Source organism: Lates calcarifer, linkage group LG11, assembly GCF_001640805.2.
Source record: "Lates calcarifer isolate ASB-BC8 linkage group LG11, TLL_Latcal_v3, whole genome shotgun sequence".
Taxonomy (NCBI): domain Eukaryota; kingdom Metazoa; phylum Chordata; class Actinopteri; family Centropomidae; genus Lates; species Lates calcarifer.
In genome coordinates, this window is record NC_066843.1 from 22,279,150 (window position 1) to 22,301,921 (window position 22,772).

Genomic DNA, 22,772 nt, shown 5'->3' on the forward strand with positions numbered 1-22,772 from the left:
GGTCCGTTATTTATTCTGTTATTATGTTAACTGAAACGAAAACAACTTGAAATATTGTGTTCTTTTTAAAAGGAGCTACCTGAGGTGAAACTAGGTTTTCGTTGTATTGCAGTTAATTCTATGTAGTGACTGGTTATTTTTATTGTGTATTTTCCAGAATTCGTATCGTCAGCTGTACATGATGGACTGAGGCCAGCTGGACAAAGGAGCCAGTCTTTTTGTTATTGTGCAGAACCAGACCATTTTACTTCGAGGAGATTAGTCCCTAGCAGAAAATAATGGAACAATAACACAGGGCAAAGATGGCGGCTGCACACCTGCGCACTCCAATGGGCAGTCCTGTTCTTTGATTAAGATTAAAAGCTAAAAAATGTTACATTGCAATCCAGCCAACATAGACTGCTACCCAAAATTACTGTCATTCAAAATTATGACATAAAGCTACTATGTGAAGCACGAGGAAATGTGACTCGTACCTTTAGAAAAGTTGTCTGTCTTTTGGTTTATTCTTCTTATTTGTGGTTTGGGAGTTAGGTGTGAAAAAGTGTTGATTTAAGCAAGAATGTTGCTGTTCGTCCTCCACACTTCCTCTGTTCATTTTTTGTTTACGTATTTATTCTTAATGAAATGTGATGATATATCTATACATGTAAGAACCCCTAGGCTCCAGCACTGTTGATAAACTGTACAGTAATCCCGGGACAAGGTAATAAATAGTTTTATTCAAAGCAATAGCAAACTCCTCTAGTTCACACTACAGCGTAGCAGGTGGCGGTAATGCATCTGTAATGCACCGCCATCAAGAAAAGAAAAGAAAAGGAGGAAAACGGCGAAGATGTGGCTGTTACCGATAACAGTATCTATTGGTTGCTCTGTAGAGAAAAGCTCTCTGGCAGTGTCCTCCCTCATCACCCAGCAGGGAAGTGATGTCAGACATAGGCATCGGGTCACTGAACAGGATCCTTACAGTGAACAGGGACAACAGCGAGAGGAAGAAGGTCCGAACGAAATCGTAAGCGGTAGCTCGTCAAAATCCATCTCCATCCGTGGAGAATTAAAGCTTACTCGTATCAAAACAGTGAGAGCATAAAGTACACTCTTAGACCTTTTTAACAAGCACCGTATTGCCACTGTATGTGTTAAGTAGTATTTTAAAACAAGTGGCGAAAGATTGTGAGAGCTGACTTCATCCGGAGACAACATACAGAAGACAGTTAATCGCTTGAAGAGATCCTCTGTGTTACATGTTTCGAGTGTTTTGCTTTTAAACAGACTTGGGCTTTAAATCTGAACATTATCTTATATTTTGGAGCTAGCGAGCGTGCTTGCTAGCCGATCACAGCTTGTTAATCATGGAGTTGAGAGTAGGAAACCGATACAGGCTGGGCAGGAAAATTGGAAGTGGATCGTTTGGAGACATCTATCTGGGTAAGTTGTAAGTCAAAGAAACCTGATACAGTGTTTCTATTTGTGTGCTTTTACAGCAACAACATGACGCGGTAAGACCTTACCAGCAAGTTTCCTTTCCGGGGTTTCCAAAACGAGCTGACAGTCAATCAGCTGTTCAGTGTTCGCAACATAAGCTACCAAGCTAGCATCTGTGTAGCTTTATAGCTAGCAGCAACAAAACGTCTGTTATGTTGTAATAACAGTAGGTGATCTATTTGTTCATCGTGTTCGACTTGGAGAACAGTTTGTCTGTTATAATGTGAAATCAATGTCTAACTGAACCGCGGTAAATACATGATTGGAAACTGACGGCTGCTGTGTTGCTAACCCTTTTATCACACATAGCTAGCTAATATTTGCGTTTCCTCTCTGCCTTTACTTACCAGGAAGCAACTGACCAGGCCCCAGGCTTTACTATTTAATGCTTGAAATGTTAACTAGCGTTTAACTACTAATGCCCAAATACAGTTGGTCGGTGTAATGCCGTAATAAGCACCCCTGCCGTGAAAACACGCCCGTAAAGTCAGGTCTAGGCAAAAAGAGTGATGATGGGTTAGGGTTTTGGGTTGGGTTCAAATAACGCCACACAACGTACTCCTGGATGCCTTTCACAGCAGGGGTGCTCATTATGGCAGAAGACCGGATCCGTTTTCTTCTCTGTTTCTCATAAGAGGTATCAGGAGTCTGTCTACATCGGTGGGTGTCAAAGAGGAGTATTTCTTTGGGAGGTTTCATGAGGTTTATTGGGATTAATCTAATTATCTTGAGTTCTCTCTGAAAGTAACAAATGATTAAATGTGTGAGAATGTCCAGTGTATTCAGTTTGGATCCTTGGGATTACATTTGAATTGGTGCTGCTGGTTGTTTACTGTGAGATGAGACGTGTTCATATATTACTACCTCTTATCTACAAAGTGCCTAGGGTGGTCACTTATTGATTTGATGATCTTTGTAATAATTGATTGGATTTGTTTCCTCTCATTGAGTGTAAAGCTGTTAGAGACTTACATTAGTGCTGGCAGCAATTAGCAGTTTTCAGTAGCAGTTCAGTTGCTGATGATAATGAGAAGTGCGTCATTACAGAGCTCTGAGCATTTGAGGTAAATCTGACACATCTTCCTGACATTGAGTTCTACTACTTTCATTGAATGCATCCTGTGATTGCCATATTGGAGGTCCATGGCTCTTGATAACAGGGGTTGAGAACAACTGATCATATATCTCTTAGCTTGCAGAGAACATCACCCTGGTCTAGCTAAAGCAATCTGTAATTAAACCACTTTACAGGACAATGGTGGTGTATAATGTTTAGTAGATGTGAGTGTAAACAAGAGATAAATTTGTTAAATATCTTGCGTTTGCTGTGTGAAAGAGGAATTAGAAAGTTTTCTCTGATGGTTAATGTTATATTTTACTAAAGGCTATAGTTTTGCGATGGTTAGAAAATGAGGTGGACTGCTGCCACCGCAAAACACTGTACAAAACTCTGAGATTCAATTGTGATGAATTTCTCAGTTCAAGTTTAGCTATTGATTTTCATAACATACAAAAATTGATGGAGACAAATGGCCTCTTGGAATAGTCAGATAGATACATCCAGAATTTTGAAAGTACCTGCTTTGAGGTTAAAGAGCTAAACACATGATTATACAGTAGGCTTTGTTTGCATATATATGACTATTGATTTGGTCATACTGTAGTACAGTGGCAGGGAAAAGTATGTAAACCCTTTTGAATTATCTGGTTTTCTGCATTAAATGGTCATAAAATGTGATCTGATTCTAGAGCTGACCCGAATGGTAAAGCTTCAGCGATCCTAAAAGTTGAGTGCCAGATATGTCAGGAAACTGGCACAAATCACCTGAAAACTCTTTCTTTGAAGTCACTCTGTCCTGGATTTCCCTTGATGTTTAAGATCCTGCTGTATCAGTCGGCTTCTACTGCCAACCTGATGTTATCCTGTAAGACACCTTGATAAACTCAGGAATTCATTTCCACTCTGACGAGCTTCCAGCACAAGCAGCCAAATTATGATGCTCCTTCCACCATACATGATCTTTGAACAGTGCCTTTTTAAACACCATATGTAGTGCTGCGTATTCTTCACAAACAATTCAACCATAGCTGGTTATCTGAGCCCTGCCCATGGTGACACTCCGACACAGAGAGCAGACTAGACGACAGGAGCAGCACGGCCAGCAAAACGTGTCTCAGCTGTTTTTTCTGTTCATTCAGCTTATGTGTTGTGACAAAATGCTCAGGCGCTACGCTCAAGTCTTTTAATAGTAGTTAAAATCCTGTCTTTTATTCATGTTGGCTAAAATGTTGGTGACATTCTTATGTAAACACACATGTATGTAAACTCAAAGGGCCATATCAGCAAAATGTTAATGGTCATGTTCATATATTGTAAGGATAAGTCGATAGTGTAATTATCGTGACAGATCTAGTGCCATCACAAAGCATTTAAAAACTGCTCTGGGTAAGATGGCAGACTAGCCAGACTGAGTGCTTTTCCTGACAACCACAGGAGAGTGAAGGTTAATTAATACATTAGTTGGATCCAGTCTGTCTTCCACATGACCTGGTGTTTAAGCTGACAGTGAGAGCTGCCAGCTGCTTACATAATCGCTTTGTGTTTTTGTCTTTACTCATGTCTCCCTCCTCTCCCTTCTGACTGGCTGGTGACTAATGTGACGCAACATTCTAAATAAGCCAGAACAGTGCGTGACTTTAAAATCAAAGTGCCTGACCCAGCATGTGGTTCAACCTTTTGAAATCAGACGGCAGTATTCTGTGCTCATGGTAATTTATTTTTGACATTTGAGACATTAAACTCAGGGAAGACATAAAACAAAAATTAATGGATTTCTAAAATGTGCAGAGAAAGTTAAAGTTTAACAGTGGATTTATGACTTGACTATGTCAACCTGATATTAAATGTAATTCTGTATCACAGTTAGTCCTACATTAATCCTCCCACGCAGTGTGTGAACTCAGTGTGTTTCAATAATGCTGACAATGTGTGAGCAGCTTGGCGTGTTGGGGCTGTCTGAGTGGATTCTGCTTGTATTGGTGTGAGAGTGTTTATTGGCAGGAGGAGGAGATGAGGTCAGCTCTTGGAACCAATCCTTGTACTCTCTGTGCTGTGTCTCAGTTCAAATGTGGACTGTCAGATATTCAGAACTGGTAGAATAGTATGTAATCTTTCAGGTTTTGACATGAGTGTCATGACAAAATATCACTCAAGAGTGCATAAGCAGTGAGTCAAGTGGCTGAGTCAGGATTTATTTCCACAAAATTCTCCTGTTGAATCACCTGTTGCTTCATCTGGTGTTATTTGGTGGGTGATGTGCACATTTGGTTGATGGTGAAACAAGCTACAGAAATCTGGTTGTTGTGTTTGTCTTTGTCCTCATTCCCTCAAGTGGAGGTAAAAAATACACCCCAGAGTTCCCTTGGCACTGTGTTTATTTTGTATTTTTGACATTGATGGACATTGGCTCTATGTGAAAAATGCAACCTCCTAATTTGGGCTGGGTGTCAACCCTCACTGCTTGTTTGGTACTGACCAAATAGCACCAAGTATAAAAAAACTGTCAAGTACCATTGAGAATCTGGTTAAATTTGTTTTGATAGTTGCTGAGTTAAATAAAAATGTTGCTAATGTTAAACATTTTAATGTAGGCAGGATTCATATATGCTTATCTTAAAAGCAATAATTCAACTTTTAGGAAAATATTCTAAATTCATTGTCTTCCTGAGAGTTAGACAAGAGGACTAAGTATTTTCATTATCAGATAATCTACTGATCACTTTCTTCATTGATTGTTGTCAATGAAACATGAGAAAACAGTGAAAAATGATCATGGTGATCTCATTAAATGTTTTGTATTGTCCTACCCCTATAGGGGTAGACAGCCTCCCTTGCTTTGCCCAAACAAATCCACCTACCACTACTTTTAAAGCTCACTAATTAACACATTATATTTACTTTGACTTAATCTGTAAAACAAAAGGCTCTGTCAAAAGAATGAAGGGTCAGCTGCAAAAACATTCAACCTGGCTTAGTGTTTGCTGCAGTGCAATGAGTAGATTTACTTTAGGTTTACTTTACTGTTAAAAGAACTGTGTAAGACATGCTTCACAAATTGCAAGGGTTTGATATTATGCTGCTCAAATTTAAGCTTGCACTCAGTATTTCAGCGTAATATCTATTTTATTTGAAATTGATTGTGCTGAAGGACAACGCCTGAACATACAAAATGTGTATCTGTCCAAATACTTACGGTCAGGGCAGTAACTAGGTAAACTGAAATGGTTCCAGCTGTGTATGCAAAAAGGGATGGGTCTGCTTACATAGGTAACGCTAACAGTGAGGTTGTTTAGAGCTGTAACAATAACAAAACTTAAGACATGCACAGACTAATGCTAGGTGGTGACTCAGTTTTCCAACTGATGAGGCATTTTGCTGCTGTCTTTGTGTTCATGGACCTTTGTAGTCTGATTCTGTGAAGAGTTATGGTGTTTATAGTTATGTTGACGTCAAACAAATTTTGAAGATGAGAAGTCTCGTATGAGTTTTCTTTTTCTTGCATTTACCAAGCAAAGGGCTCACTGAGTAAGTTTTTATCTCCTCTTTAAGTATGTGCACACCATTAGTGACATTTCAGGAATATGATGTGGTCCTTGTCCTATAACCATAGGTCGTACAGGTGAGGTTCAACTCCAAACTTTGACCTTCTCTGTGAGATGTGTTGCCACTGCTAGCTCACACCTCTCCAAGTATGCTGCTGTAGTATTTGGGAAGGGGAATGTTAGCATACTGTGGTTGGTCTTACTTGCCTCACATCACATCATTCATCTTGTGCTATCTGTGTCTGTGCTGTGAATTTCTGAGTGACACTTCAGAATAACTTTAATTAGAACTAGGCGTCTGTGTTCATCTTGATCATTTTAGGTTTTAGTGGTGATTATGTGGGATGGTTTAATTGATAAAAAGGTTTTTAAATATTTGCATATTTAAGATTTCCAACTCACCAGTTTGCCTCTGTTGCTGTTATGAACCAGTGTAGAGGGATGTGTCTGAACATGTCTCACCGGCAGCGCTACTCAGGATAAAAACATACCACATATGTACACACTGTCCTACTTATAACACACTCGCACATACACACACACACAGCCTCAATGGGGGGGACTGCATTCCCCAGAAAAATCTGTCCAGACAAATCACATTCTTACAGTGCAAGAAAACAGACAACAAAATGAAGTGTATTGCTCAGAATGTGAAGAGCCTTTGCAGACATTTTCACTAATGTTGCTAATTAATTAATTGATTGATTGCAAATAGAAAATGAACTAAAAACTTGTTAAATATGTTAATGTAACATTAGATGGATAATTACAGTGGAAGTGCACTACAGCCACCTTGTGATGGGAAACAGCATAGCAGTAGTTAGCACCATACTGCAGGAAATTTGGGGAGGGTTCAACGGTATCAAAAATTGGATACTACCCAATCCCCTTAGTGTTTTATGATAATATGCCATGTTGGTTTTTGAGCTGTGACATACAACCTACTGTTTACACTCTCTACACTTGACTTTTTGGTCATCTGTTGGAAAGTAATAAGTATTACAAAATTCAGCCCAAGCAGCCTCAGTTTCTTTCAGCAAAAAGGTTGGTAACACAATAATAATCACAATGTCCCAGTCACTGCAGTGAACCAGTGTTTCCATTGAAAAAAGATGTGATCTGTTCATCAGCGCAGTCCTGCTGTGATCAAAGCGGAAGTAATTGTGCATTTGTCATTGTGACGACTGTCAGACATTGGCTACAGGTGGCGTCGTCCATCGCTTAAATAACTACATAAGTATTAAATAAGTATAAAAAGTATAATGTTTGGCACACTGAAGTTAGCTGGAGTCATGTTCTTAATTGTGTGGCCCTTTCTGGTGAGTGCAGTTTAGCCTGCCGTCATACATGGAAATCAATGGTGCTGTTGTTAGCCTACATGATTGAACAGCCTCATATGAGACTGTGTGTGTGTGTGTGTGTGTGTGTGTGTGTGTGTGTGTGTGTGTGTGTGTGTGTGTGTGTGTGTGTGGTGTGTGTGTGTGTGTGTGAAATGTGATTATGTAACTTGGTGTCTGGTTGCTCTGTTTACGTGGTGGGAGCTGGACCCCATAACCATATTTAGGAAGAAACCAGCTGAAACAGATATTTCAGATCACACAGAGCAGCAAAGAGTGGTCTAGGCAAGCACTTCCCCAAATCCTCTTGTCTGTTGGAGTCAGATGGAGTTAATGGTGACTGTGAGGAATGTGGACTGCATGCAAGTAGATACATGAAAGAAGAGTAGGGTACATGCAGTACACTGTTGATTTCTCTTCCATATTGGCCCGCTTTGCTGTGTTAACCACCATATTGTCTTGTGTACTCAAGCAGGACTTCTCAACTTTAATCATCACCTAACTATTTGTAAAAAAATTTATACAAACTGTTGACAAGGCAAACTGTCTATTATCTTTTTTTTTTTTTTTTTAACCAAATTTAGTTAATTGTTAATAATATTAATACTCCTGTGACTTGTCAATGTGTCATGCTGCAGATTACATACTGTTACATTTGATGATTATAATGCATAATGAATATACAGAAAATGTAAATGTTAAACATTCCAAGTATGCCAAAATAATACAGTAATATGTGATGTGTTACCTTGGAACTAACGTCTGTCTGTGTCTCTCTAGGTACTGATATCTCAGTTGGAGAGGAGGTAGCCATCAAATTGGAATGTGTGAAGACCAAACACCCACAGCTCCACATAGAGAGCAAAATCTACAAGATGATGCAGGGTGGAGGTACTGTATACCCTAACACACCATATATGCTTATATCCTGAACTGTTCTTCAACTCCAGCTCACTTTACTGTTCTGCTACCCCATTTATTCATGTAGTGTTGACACAGCCAGAAAGAGAAGAATTTAGCACTGACCAGCAATCCAAATCTTCACTATTAATTTATAACTTCTAAGTTATAAGCCGCCCTTATGCCACTTCAAACAACTCCTAATTTTAACCACTTTTGGAAATTGGCTGCTAATTTAATTCATTAATTTAATTTAATATCTTGAATAATATCCATACTAAGAAATAAACTCTTTTAGATGTGGTATTGTTGCAGGTTCTGTTAGGAATAATAATAATAATCAGTGTATAGCAACAACTTATGTTCTTCTCTATTCTGTATTAATGGTGATGCCACATAAACTGAGTTAATACTGATAGCAAATAATAGGGGCGACAGTAATAATCCTATAGTAATAATAATCCATCCATGATGTAAGATTAGAATGACTATTAAGGTCTTCACACCTATAGATTTAGAACATAATTTGGATTTATTTGGGTAAGGCACAACCATACGGTACCTGGGGTTATATACACTTAAACCCTCAGAACTTTGGTGTTACACTACTCTGGCTCACAAGTCATTGTACTGTTGATCATTTTTCTCCACTAGCATGCAGCTTGTAATAAATACCTATGCCTAAGACATCCAGATTCCTGGTGATTGTCTTTTCTCCAGCTCCAGCGCACTTTCCTTATGCCATCTGCCCAAATATAAAACCTTAGCATGTCTATGTAAATACATGCATAAATGCGCACAAGATGCATATTCTCACCCACTAAATTCTCATAATCACAAGTCTTATCACTTCACAAACATTTAGTCACTATGATAATGAGTTAAATAGAAAAGGAAAAGAAGAGAAAGTGGCATTTGAAACACTTCCTAGATAAGAGATGAGCTACAGCTCTTGCACTATCCACAGGACTCTGTTACTTACCAATGTTGATCCTTTCCTCACAGTTCAGAGATGTCCTTGTTAGGTCCAACCATAGTACTTGTCGTCCCTGGACTGTTTATCAGATATTCATGAGGGCCACTCTCTTGATTCTGACTGTGTAGTTCAGGACAATGGTGATGAGGTCCATGGTAGCTGAATGGTGCCTGATCCCTGGCAGCTTTGCAGTGACAGTAAAGTTGTCATCTGGCGTCCTTACAGAAAGGCTGTGATGTCACCTGCCAGTTTTTACATCTCCCTCCATTCAGAGTGCTTTTCTCAGCAGTGCGTATACTGCTACAGCTGAACTTATTCCTGGTTGTTCTAGAATATTTTCTTTTCCCATTCATCTTTCCGTGTCCTCACGTTTCCCTCTCAGGTCTTCCACTTGTTTTTTTTTTTTTTTTTTAGATCTGTCCCTCTTCAAACCACATTAAGAGCCTCTCCTCAACATTGTTCCCCTTCATTGGCTCAAATTTGGATTGAACAGCAGCAGCATTGTTCATAATTTCAGCCTTTATCAGCCTCAGTTTTTTTAGTATATCAAAATCTTTGGCTATATTTATGGATACATCAGCATGCACAGCAGGAATCTTGGTTCAGTGTCTGTCCTCTATTTAGAAAAAGTGTTGTAGATGTTGCTGGAGCCACAGTGTCATGTTTCAGACTGTTTCTGCTGGCTGACGATTTCACTCTGGCCTTATTTGTTTTTCTCTGTCTTCATAGTAAACAGCCTCTTTCAGTGAGCATGTACTGTAGAAGAGGTGGTTTGTCTCTGTAAGAACTATTGTGCACACACATGCATCTGTATTTTTGTTCCAGCATGCTAGGATTTACAGGGGCATGGTGACTGACCCAGACTGTTGGATGTATTTGTGTTTGTATGAATATAAATAGCTAATGCAGTCTATCAGTGCTGAGCAGCAGCATTTTATTGCTGCCTGCCTGTAGAAGGAAATGCCATATGGCCTCTTTGCCCTGGCAACGTCAGCTAATTACCAGACACAACTAAACCAGCTGGCCTCTCTCTTAACACCCCTCCTGTGTGTGGGAGCAGTATATGCATGATCAAGCCACTGAATTTTTGCCATTTTTATTCTCTACAGTAGCATTACACTAGACTGTCAGACATTTTTCTGGTCTATGATAGTAGTATAGTGTAATATCTGATTAGGAACATAGAAGCAATAATGATATCTTCCTCCTCCTCTTTTGCTCTTCTAGTCCTTGTTGACATAATTGCATCACATCATTTCTGTTGATTTGCCAACTCCACATTGATGGTGCCAGTGTCCTCTTCTGTCTTAGACTTTTATTGTCATTCAGTATGCAGCAAGTGTATACAGAACAAAATTTAGTTTGCATAGGTCTCAGTTTTTACAGTTCCAGTGTAGTGCAAATTTATGTGCAAAAAATTCTGCGAGCAGAATGGAAATAAATATACGTAAATCTTAAATATGTCTCATGTGGATTCAGATCTGGCGACTGGAGAAGCCACTGAAGTACACTGAATGCACTGTCGTGTTCATGAGACGGCTTTTGCTTTGTAACATGTTTGTTTATTATGCTGGAAATAGCCATCAGAAGATGGGTAAAGTGTGGTCACAAAGGAATGCACACAGTAGTACTCCAAAAGGCCATGGCATTCAAATGAGGATATCTCCAGAGTGTGCCAAGAAAGCATTCCCCACACTATCACACCACCACCACTAGTCAGGATCATTGACTCAAGGCAGGTTTGGTCCATGCATGTAATATATGCCATTGATGCCAAATTCTGACCTTATCTTCTGCATGCCTCAGCAGAAATTTAGAACCATATTAAGCTACACTTTTCCACTTTTAAACTGTCCAGGTTTTGTAAGCCTGTGCCCACTGCAGCCTCAGATTTGTGTTCTTGGCTGATGGGGGTAGAACCTGAAGTGGTCTTCTGTTATTGTAGCCCATCTGCCTCAAGGTTCGATGTGTTGCGCATTCTGATATGCTTTTTATCTCACCACTGTTATAAAGAATGGTTATCTGAGTTACTGTAGCCTTTGTCAGCTCAAACCACTCTGATCAATCTTCTCTGACTGCTCTCCTCAACAAGGTTAACTAGAGGTCAGTTTTCAGTCAAATATGGGGTCGAAACTTATGGAACCATTCGCGATGTTGATTACTGCACGTAATGCAGAAAACTAACAGAATGTTTACTGCTTGCAACTGCTGCATGTGCATTACTGTGCCATGCTCCATTTGTTCACAACAGCAACAGTTTGTGAACTTTCTGATTGCACTTCATATGCAGACATAACGGATTGGTATTTTAATGCTGTTCCAGGGTGAGAAAAGAAATCATTAAATTCCATTCATGCGCTTGGCAGCCTGTGCATACAACTGATAATTACATATACACTCCAGTTGGCAGTTTATCAGGTTCATGTAGCTAAAAGTAAAGCAGTCTAATACAACAGTCCTGCAAGAAGGTTATAATGTTTAGTTGTTAAAATTGAGAGTTGTTGATTCAGCTGTGTGATCATTATGAAGGATATAGTGTGTGGTGCTGTTGAGCTGTATTGCATTATACAGAAAGACTTTATTTAGCAGTAGTTTTGTGTTGGAGCTCAGTGTTTCCCCTACTGTTGTCTTGGAGCCTGTCCTGCCAACATAACCCCACACCCTCCCAGGAAACCAAAGGAAAAAAAAATCTGCTAATTCTTATGTTGGAGAAGCTGCAACCAGCATATTATTGGCATTTTTACTTCAAAATTGTTAACAAAATAGTATCCTGTTATGTTTGATTAATAGACCAATCATTGCAACTCTTGTGTGTAAATGTATGATGACTAATGTGTTGCAACAATGACACATTATCTTTGGGAGGCCTGAGAGTATTGTGGGTAAACATAATTGTAGTCCTTTTTTCCCCAGACTCCCAGAGGAGTCTCTGTGGTCAGCCCTGATTCACACTTAGACATTGCTCAAAGTTATTTGTAGCTTATTTGTACAAGGCTATATGAAGTCCTAATTTTTACCAAGAATATGACCATAGTCAGACTGGCTGTAGGGACAACCATGACAAATTGGTAGGCCAGTGGACAGTCAAAATATTTTACCTGGCCTGTCAGTGTCTTTACCAGCCCTCTCAGTGTGCCTGTCATTCAGGATGCACATGAGAGTGGTCTGCGTGCAAAACTCAACCCAAGCTTTTGACTATACTAACTGCTTTCCTTAGCCATTTGAGTGGAGACGTCGTTTCCAGTTCCATATTGGTTCAGCAGACACACAGGAAGAACAGTTTACCAAAATGAAGAAATACACAGTGGAATAAGTAAGTACCCAGTTGTAACCCTTTCCCCTGTTTTCTTCTATTTTCTGCCTTCAATCCTCCAGTGGGTATTCCAACAATAAAGTGGTGCGGGGCTGAGGGCGACTACAACGTGATGGTGATGGAGCTGCTGGGACCCAGTCTGGAGGATCTGTTCAACTTCTGCTCTCGGAAGTTCAGCCTCAAGACAGTCCTGCTAGCTGGCTGACCAGATGGTGAGAGCGAGGAGGGGAAGGGAGGAGAAAAGATGGCAAAATGGTTTTGCCTAATGTCTTAATTAATGTGAAGGCTATCAACATGACTACCACTGTCAACCTTTACATTTTCATTGTTTTCATGTCATTTTCATGCTACGTGGTTCATGGTTTTTGTGGCATATAAGGAATAGTTTATGAAAATCTAGTTATTCCCTTTCTTGTCAAGAGTTATATGAGAAGATTGACACCACTTTTGTGACTGTAAGAAAAAATATGAAGCTACTGCCAGCTGGAAACAGGGACGCTGGTTAAGGCAAGTTCGATCAGTGTTACCACTGCAGGATGCTGAACTGGCCTTTGTCCTGGTTCTCCCCAAACATAACAAAGCAGTTGAGGGTATGAGGTGAGATATGGAACACTCAGAGTTTGCTGATTTGTCCTGTTGAGGGAGACTGTTCCATTACCTTGGAGCCAGGGCAGTAAAAGTTACAGTTTCTCATCTAATTCTGAGCAGTCAACAACACAGCACTGATTATCCAACATAATCCAAAATCCCTAAGTTTGTTTTGAATTTAAATTTATTTTATCCAGTTCTGATTTTACTCAGCCCCTACCAGAGCTCAGTTTTAAGCTCGCTAGTTCTATGCATCCTCACACGGTGCTGTCTGCAACTGTTGACGCTGACATCAGCTTCACTCCTGCTCTCCTGCTCTTCCCTCTAGATCAGCCGTATTGAATACATCCACTCCAAGAACTTCATCCACAGAGACGTAAAGCCAGATAACTTTCTGATGGGGCTGGGTAAGAAAGGCAACCTGGTCTACATCATCGACTTCGGCCTGGCCAAGAAATACCGCGATGCCCGCACACACCAGCACATCCCCTACCGCGAGAACAAGAACCTGACTGGCACTGCCCGCTATGCCTCCATAAACACACATCTGGGCATTGGTAAGACCTGTCCTTATAGAGATAAAAATAAGATACTGACTGCCATGAATGGATAGATTATTCAGACCATGAAATCATGATCTGACTTTTATGTTCTCTTTCTCTCTCTGACCATAGAACAGTCCAGACGGGATGACTTGGAGTCATTGGGATACGTCCTTATGTACTTCAACCTGGGTTCTCTGCCCTGGCAAGGTCTCAAAGCAGCCACCAAGAGGCAGAAGTATGAACGCATCAGTGAGAAGAAAATGTCCACACCCATTGAGATCCTCTGCAAAGGATACCCATGTATGTTTGCCTGCCCCCCCCCAATCTTCCATGAGTTCTGTACCGCGTTGAAGATTTTTTGTATTAACGTTAAACAAATCCTTCACTACTCTTGTGTTAATTCCTCTTCTCAGAGAGTTTGTGAGTGCTTCAGTCCTTATCACTGCTTTAGTGTCAGAGGAATCAGTCTGAACGTTCTTATCCTCTTCATCCCCACAGCGGAATTTGCCACCTACTTGAATTTCTGCCGCTCTCTGCGGATTCGACGACAAACCAGACTACTCGTATCTCCGCCAGCTCTTCAGGAACCTCTTCCACAGACAGGGGTTCTCCTATGACTATGTCTTCGACTGGAATATGCTCAAATTTGTAAGTTGCATCGCATTGAGGGGGACTCATTTCACGCTGGCATTCACTGCATGGTTTTCACTTCTAGATTGATTACAGTTGACTGGGTCTTTTCAGATTGCCTTTTGTAATACAGACTCAAAACTCCATTCATAGCATTTCTGCTGACATCAAGACAGCTGTGAACTTGTGAGACAGAATAACCTCAGCTCAAAGGTCCACTTAACAGCTTTGTCTGAGCTTTCATACAATTTAGTCAACACATACAGCACTGCTCACTTTAATATATATATGTAGAGTTGATGCAGCCTGTGTGCAGTGTGGCATGGCAGACATGATGTATTGCACATACTATATTACCTCCCCTGAGGTGACACACCACCAAGCCTCTTATTAAGAGGCTAAAGTTAAGAGGCTATTCAGCATTCAGGTAACATTTTTTTCACTTGCAGATATTAAGCAACGACTTTAAACGCTGTGTGTGTGTGTGTGTGTGTGTGTCTGTCTGTCTTTCTGTGGCTGTCTGTGTGCATGTCAGGGTGCCAACAGGGCTGTGGAGGACGCAGAGAGGGAGCGTCGGGAACGGGAGGAAAGGCTGAGGCACAGTAGGAACCCAGGAGCCAGGGGTATGGCAGCAGGCCTCAGGAAGAGCCCGGGCAGCTCAGGACATCGCAGCCCCCTCCCCACTAAACCCCACCTCACACACAGGTTAACAAATGCACACACACTTTTAACAGGGTTAGGGAAAGCAGACATCAACTAACTGAAAGCTTTTTCAGTTGTTTGCATCAGGGCTGACACGAATACTTCAAAGTGTTAGCCATTGCCATGGTAACTGACATCCAAATCAGTATTCAATGCTTTGTATTTTGTTTTTCGTATATATTTTTTAGTTACTATTAATATTACATATGCACGAGCACATAAATCCCAAGTAGCCCATGAAATAAGAAATTTTTGATTCCCAAAAAGCTGAGCGCCAGATATATTAAAAGCAAAGAAAACTACAAGCTTGGCAAATCACCTGAAAACTGCAAATAACCTGACCTAACAAAGTTGTCCCCTCCCCATAAGTTCATTTTCAGCTGCCTATATTTTTCAAGCATGGCTGTTATGGCTGATTTATTTTAGACATAAAGGCAAAGTTACTAAACCACTACACTCTAGGCTTCTCCATCCACAGATAGTAATAATGTGACCTTTTATATCTTCATTTGTCTTTCAGGCATGGAGAAAGAGAGGAAAGTGAGCATGCGTCTTCATCGTGGAGCACCTGTCAACATTTCGTCCTCAGACCTGACGGGGCGCCAGGACACATCCCGCATGTCCACCTCACAGGTAACACACACACACACAAATATACACACATGCAGACAAAAAATGTATGAAATCTGTAACTAGGTCATACTTATCAAGCTACATAGTTCTCAGCAGGACTCACTTGGTGGGAGTTAAAAAGAACGAAAGGGGGAATTTGCTTTGAACAACACTACATTATGTAAATTAATGATCTCTGCCCAATTGCATAACAATTGACGCATCTTCAGAAAAGGAGCCGTATATTGCAAGAGTACATACAGTGTGTATCAACACGTACAAACAGACAGTGTATGAAGATAAAGCACTTCCCTTTTCATTTGTACCAAATGTTTGTTCCCTATTTTTTCATTTGACAATACAAAATGAATCACTGACCAGAAGCAACCAGAGTTTTGTAACATTAGACTTCTTTTTTGGACATAGTTTCTGTTGTTTGAGGAGGAGTAAATGATTCTACTCAAAGACTGATATTTGAACTCAATAGCAAAACAAATGCACCCCTCATTTCTGTGCTCCTTCAGAAGCTCTGCTATTCATGGGCGAGCATTGCCAACAACACTGACAACTAAGCTAGCTTACTAAAAAAGAAATCTGGTGGAATCCAGAATCTTACATAGCATGGAAGTGAATACTCTTTATTATTGTTGAAGCAAAATAAACATCACAAGACAGAATGTTATCCAACAAGTGATATGTACACAAATACAACATCCAAAACAATCGAGTGAGAACCAGTGAGTTAATTATTTAGATTGATTTTACAAAACTACAGTGACAACAGAGAAGTTTGTAGCTAACAAGGAAGATAATGTTAGCTAGATAGCATTTTGATTTATGTATCCATCAAAATAACTCACTGTGCCAAACAAACAAAAAAAAATTCAATAGGTCCTCTCAACTATAAAACAGACCAATAACATGACAGCATGCAGAGAGGATGAGGTGGTTTCCCATTGCTAGCACACCAGCTCCAGACAGCAATGACTACAACTCTCCTGCTACTATAGCTGACATCACACCAACAACATATCTTAGCGAACTAGAAAATAAGCAGAATGTCCGTGTGCAAGTAATTTAGTTGGTATTATCTTACCCCAGCATTAGCAAACGCATCAGAACAGCTCTGACCTACGGGCTCTGTGGAACTGCAAAATGAATACATGTTAACTCACCTGCCAAGCAGAAACAGAGCAACCTACACATCCGTCTTCGTGTCTTTCAAGTCTTGGAGGCATAGTTGGATTGACCATCAGGACTACCAGGACAAATCCCATTGGACCACAGCATCAGTGGACCATAAAAAAATTTGTTTAGTTTTTTTGTTTTTTGTGTTTTTGTGTTTTGTTTTTTCTCTTTCATTAATGATTAAAAAAGATAATGGGAAATAATGAAAATATTGTTGATCTGTCATTTTGTGTATGTGTGGTTGGTGTTATTCCCTTTTTCTTTTTTGCAATAAATGTATTGCATTTTTGCATAATTTAATGGTTTGGCTGAATAGTGAGACAGGAAACACAGGGAGAGAATGGGTGTGAAGATTTCCTGTTGGAGAATTGGTTCTGGTTACAATGGTATCTGTTTTATACCACTCAGGCAGAGCAACTTCACAAACCCTTTATGTATTGAAAAAAACATAAACACATATTGAAACCCTGACACAATGCCTTGCCCCTGTGGTTACATGGCATTACAGCCTCCAGTGCAATAAACACCATAGACTGGGATCAAAATCAGTTGATACTGTAATGATGTGACTGTGCATATAATTTATTACTGCTTTCTCCACCCATCTCCAGTCTTTGTGCTGAGTTAAACTAAATGGCTGCTGGTTGTAGCTTCATATTTAACAGACATGAGAGTGGTATCAATCTTCTCATCTAACCTTTGCTAAGAAAGCTAATAAGCATATTGAGCTCTCCTAAAGGATTAGGCCATGCACCCCTTCCTGTAAGTTTGTCCTGATTGTTAATAATATCGTCATAAAAATAGAATTTTTCATCTGTCCTCTGCAGGCTCTGTCCCGGGTCACACCCAGCGGCCTACAGTCTGCGGCTCCACGATGAACTCCTCCCATCCACCCATGCACCATGGAGGCCTCAACATGCAGCACACACACATACACTGGACTCTTGAGTGATGCAGAGGGCTGCCAACCAATGTACAAAAGTCTGGCTGCACTCTTGTTCACTTGACAGTTGAAGAGTTGCACAGCCAGGAGTGTGTTTGTGTGTGTGTGAGAGAGATGGGTGGGTGGAGTACAGTTTGGTTGCCTTAACCACCTCGGCAAAGTAGCAGCCACAGCCTCCCTTCTTCTTCTCCCTTGGAAGATGTGGAAACACTCCCCCTCTTCCTCCTCACTGTTGATGAAGCCATGGATTCACTTTTCTCTGGCATCATGTTTTTTTTTTTTGTTTGTTTTTTTTTTTTAATCTTTGGTTTTACTTATTTTTATTCTTTAGCATTAAACTTCCTCTTACACCAGCTCCACTGGTCAGACTTTACAAGGGTTTGAAAATAAAGAATGGCAAGTCTCTTAGTTATTGAAAATAGTGTGTGGGACTTTTTTAAATTCTAAAATCAAGAAGACGCATGATCCATCATGGCAGTGTTAAAGGACAGTGCCTAAGCTCTATTTTGTGTCCTGAAAGACTGTTTAAATACTTAAAGTCAACCATTTTTCTTTTATAGGTGTTTTAGTTTAACATTTAAAGGTAGGATAACTCCCACTGTTTTTAAAATGGGACAAATGATCTCATTGATGTTTTATTTTTTAAGCTGATCCCATAGTGTGATTGCTTTTGTCCCCCCTCAGGTGTGTTGGAACCAGGAGAGTGTGGTAAATCTAAAACATGCAGCATATTTTCTTTCTGTATTCAGGTTGGGACTGCAGAGTACTGTTTGGGAAAGCTGTGAGTGGAACAGTGAAATAGTTGGGGTGTCAGTCTTTCCACGATGAATGGATGAGATGTTGTTTTTGTGCATAGTGATGTAGTTTTTGTGAGTTTGTGTGATCATGTCTAGGGGTTCTACATGTTTAAACAAAGGGTGTGTGTGCGTGTGTTTAAAAAAAAAAAAAAAAAGTCTCTTCCAATCTAATGATACACACTGGAATTTACAGCTTTACAACAGTAGGACAGAGCGTAACATTTTTAATTGTCAGTTTGCATGATTATTTTGGTGAAATGCATTATATTATAACACAGCAAACTGCTCTATCATGAGTTTGGTCAGAATCAGACAGTGTCCTGATTCATTACATTCAGCCTTATCCTGATCTGTAATATGTGCCATGACACAGTATTTTACCACATGGTTGCACATTGCACAACTAAAGTACAAGATAGTTCAGGTGAAAGGCGCTCACCTCCAGGATTACTACTCAGCCTGTAAAACAATTTCTAATGTCTTCTGATGCTCTGGAAAAGCTTTCACAAAAAAATTGTATGGAGTTGCATTAAGCTGCTGTTATACTTTCTGCTTATAAACGGGTCTGCGAGGGTTCACGAGGGTCCATATGACATAAATTTCGTCATCAGGTTGTATACACAAGGCGCTTTGCAGACATCTGTGTGCCCTCCAATTTGTTGTGTCCACAGATTTATCTGTGCTGCTCTGTAAGGCCACTGTGTTTTAAGGCCCACCTATTGTGCATGCCCTACTCCAGGTGGACTAGAAAGTAATATAGTAAGATACTACCACAACCTGGATGACTGAGAACCTACACAGATGTAGTATAATAAGAACTACACATCCATGTTCTCTGTAGCTGTCCATATGTGTGTCCTTAAGGAAGTATAATTGAGGCCATATGGTATATGTAGGATTAAGTGTGTCTGGAGCTTGACTCATTAGGGGACTTGTATCTTAGCCTTAGTTGCCTCTGTTCTGACATTCTTCTTTTCATTTGTTTTTGAAAGTCCTGCAACATTAAAAAAAGGTAATGCTAGAGTATTTAAAAGATGCACCCCAGAATTTGGTACTTTGCCCACACATTTTCCCAAGTTGAACTTCAAGCATTAGCAGTGAGCTGGCACATTATTTGGGAGCTCTGTTGGGCACAGTAAGAAAACTAGCCTGTATGCCAGCTTTCTTTTCATGTTTTTTTTTGTTTTGTTTTGTTTTGTTTAAAATCCGATTTAAAAGTGAAAATTTTACATTAGCTGTAACTGCTACTATCTTTTTCTAAAAACAAAAAATGTTTTCATGTTGAATTTTAACAGCTGGAATAGATAAAGCACAACAAGGTACATATAAAGGACTGAAATCATCAGGCTTAAAGTAACTGATTTTAATTAAAGGATGCCTCAGTCAGTGATTTTTCAGACCAACTCAGGCCATCCACATATGAAGGTCAGATGAGCGATACAAGAGTCCAGGTAGAAAATGGACTTTTATGCTTTAACGTCATCTTAAAAGGAAGCGAGGAGGTTTTGGAGAGCTGTGAACTGAGTGTTGTCTAAAGAAAGGAGGTCACAACTGAGTCCCAACAATACCAGGCCTCAACAAGCCTCAATTGGCTCTTCTTGGCTAATCGTCTTTCTTTCAAGAGGAGACATCATTTGAACAGCTGACCAATGTGATTAATGAATGCTGCATATTTTGAAGTAGAGAGTTCGTTGATCTGGTAGACTGGTTCCAAAATATTGTAGGCCATGTTCTGTAGTTGAAGGGGAAGGGGGTTGTAGTGCTAAATTGTACATGTGTGTTCTGTTGTTGTGTATAGGTTATGCCTGCTCTGTCTACCACATCCATATGAGCAACTGTTTTGGATGATGATGACAGTGTGTGAAGGGACAGGGAATGCTTCACTCCATTAGAGTTCTGCTAAGGCAGCTTTTTAAAATATACTTCACCTGTGGGCTTGAAAAACCAACCAAAAAAAAATTTAACTCACTTATTTGTCTCACTGATGATGGCTATGATAAATGCAAGTACACTTTACATGGTAGTTTACTTTTTCAGTCTGTTCTGTCTGCTTTACACTGTTATTTCTTCGTTTTGTCACCACTTGTGCAATTTGCTTTTAACTGTGCAGTGGAGATGGTTGCTCATATCCCACAATGCATTTCTTCACTGTGGATTCATGGGAAATCTTTGTCTTTCCACCTTATGACTTTTGCTCCTCACTTGTAATACCACTGTATTTGTGTATTTTAAAATTGTGTAAATAAATTAATAAGTACTTGTATTTGTTACCTCTGCCAAGGAGGTTATGCTTTCACCTGTTTATTTGTCAGCAGGGTTACCTGAAGTACTGAACCGATCTGTACCAGTCTTGGTAGGGGGATGGGACATGAGACAGGGAAAAATCTGTTACATGTTAGCACACATCCAGTCAAACTGGCAGATCCAGGAATTTTTTATCACTTCATCATATTGCACTGGAAAGGCATTTTTTAAATCACATTTTTATTTTAGGCTTCACTTAACAAAGGTACAAAAATACAAACATCCCTGAACAATAGGGAGCAGATCAAAATGATAAATATGAAAAGAAAAAGAAATATAAATGGAAAAAAATCAATATATACCTGTACATCTTAAACATCTTAAGCATCATTTCTTTACGTTATCACAACATGTTTATCTTATCACTCAGTTATTCTTGTATTCAGGCTAATTGTCCTACAGCCTCTTTGTCCACAGTACCTTTTCCTCTTTGAATAACATTCCCTCCATCAGTTCAATCAGGGGCCACTATATATCCATAAAGGTATTGTCATTTCCCCTTTACCTGGCACTCTCCAAAATCTCCCACATTTCTTTATGCCACTGAGATTTTTCATGAATCCAGTTAAATAATATACATTTTCTGTCCAGAAACAGAAGCTCATTCAACAGCTTAGAATTTCTTGCATTCATAATTAGATTTTTAGGAGGCAGCCCAAATAAAAACTGCCCTGGAAAGACCTATTAATGATGTAGCAGATCCTATTTTATTCACTACATGTGGTGTCCCATGTTGCCTATGAAATATTCTATACTGTACTTCTTTAAATTTATTCCTCTATAACTGTATTACTGTGAGGCCTGAATACATCATCATCATAAACACTGTGAAGGTCTACCTCCCATCTTTTAACAAGCCCCTCAGTATTATGCCCTGTACACTCTAAGCCCGGATAAGTTGAATGTACTTTAAAATTTTGAGGAAACCAGTTGCCTTAAAAAATGTAAGCAATGTAAGATGAAAACTTAAGTACATCTAACTTAAAAGCTGGAGGGTACTGGAATTTTTATCATTAGTTCAATACACTAAATGCTAAGTTGATTCAGCTAGACTTTTTTTGCAAGGTCAGCTGCTTTGCACAATTATTGCACTTAACTTAAATCGCACTAAATTCCAAGTTAATTTAACTTAAAATAGTTTACAAGGTCAATTGTTTTGCATAGTTATTATAGTTAATATCTTTATGTTCAATGCGCTTAAGTCCAAGTTGATTTAATTCACTTGTAATGTTTGTTTATTTCCCCAGAGAGTCCGTGAGGACTTGATCCATGCGTTGAACCATGAACGTAGTTGTGGTCGTGATCGTTCACTTCCCATCATGCATCACACCACAACAAATCGTCACACATCAAAATCTCACAGTATTTTTCTTTGCACTTTACAAAGTGGAGTAGTTTGTTTGATGTTTTCTTCTTCTTTCTTTCTTTTATTTTTATTAACTATCTGGTTGTACATGTGTATGAATGAGTATGTGTAAGCTATAATATGAACAGTGAAAAAAAAACAACAACTTTAAAAGCAGATGGTCCAGTACTCTGCAACTGTGAGGGCCTCTCATAACTCTGTGGATTTGAAAAAGAGGTATGGCGTGACAAAAACGTAGAAATTTAAGGTCATATGACTTCAAATTATTCATACATTCACCAGTTTCTATAGATTAGTAGAATTTACTCAGGATTGTATAGAAATGGCATCTAACTTAGCTTGTTTAAGTGTGTTGCAATTAAATCTTGAAGTAAATATAAAACCTCGGGCTAACAGTGTACAGCTCTGGAATCTATTATAGGAATATGAGATAAAGCCTTTAGATAGAATAAAATTAATCATGATCTTTTCAATCGGTCCAAAC

At 39.5% G+C, this 22,772-nt stretch overlaps 1 protein-coding gene across 1 annotated transcript; it reads left to right on the forward strand.

The window, feature by feature from the left end:
• Positions 1-923: 923 nt before the first annotated feature.
• LOC108898517 (casein kinase I-like) lies at positions 924-20,881 on the forward strand. Its single transcript, XM_018698411.2, is given in 12 exon segments — positions 924-1,428; positions 8,205-8,315; positions 12,676-12,809; positions 12,811-12,825; positions 13,530-13,758; positions 13,876-14,046; positions 14,245-14,285; positions 14,287-14,394; positions 14,912-15,003; positions 15,005-15,081; positions 15,599-15,711; positions 17,706-20,881. Coding segments are annotated over 12 exon segments (1,218 nt in total). The 5' UTR covers positions 924-1,352; the 3' UTR covers positions 17,757-20,881.
• Positions 20,882-22,772: the final 1,891 nt, after the last annotated feature.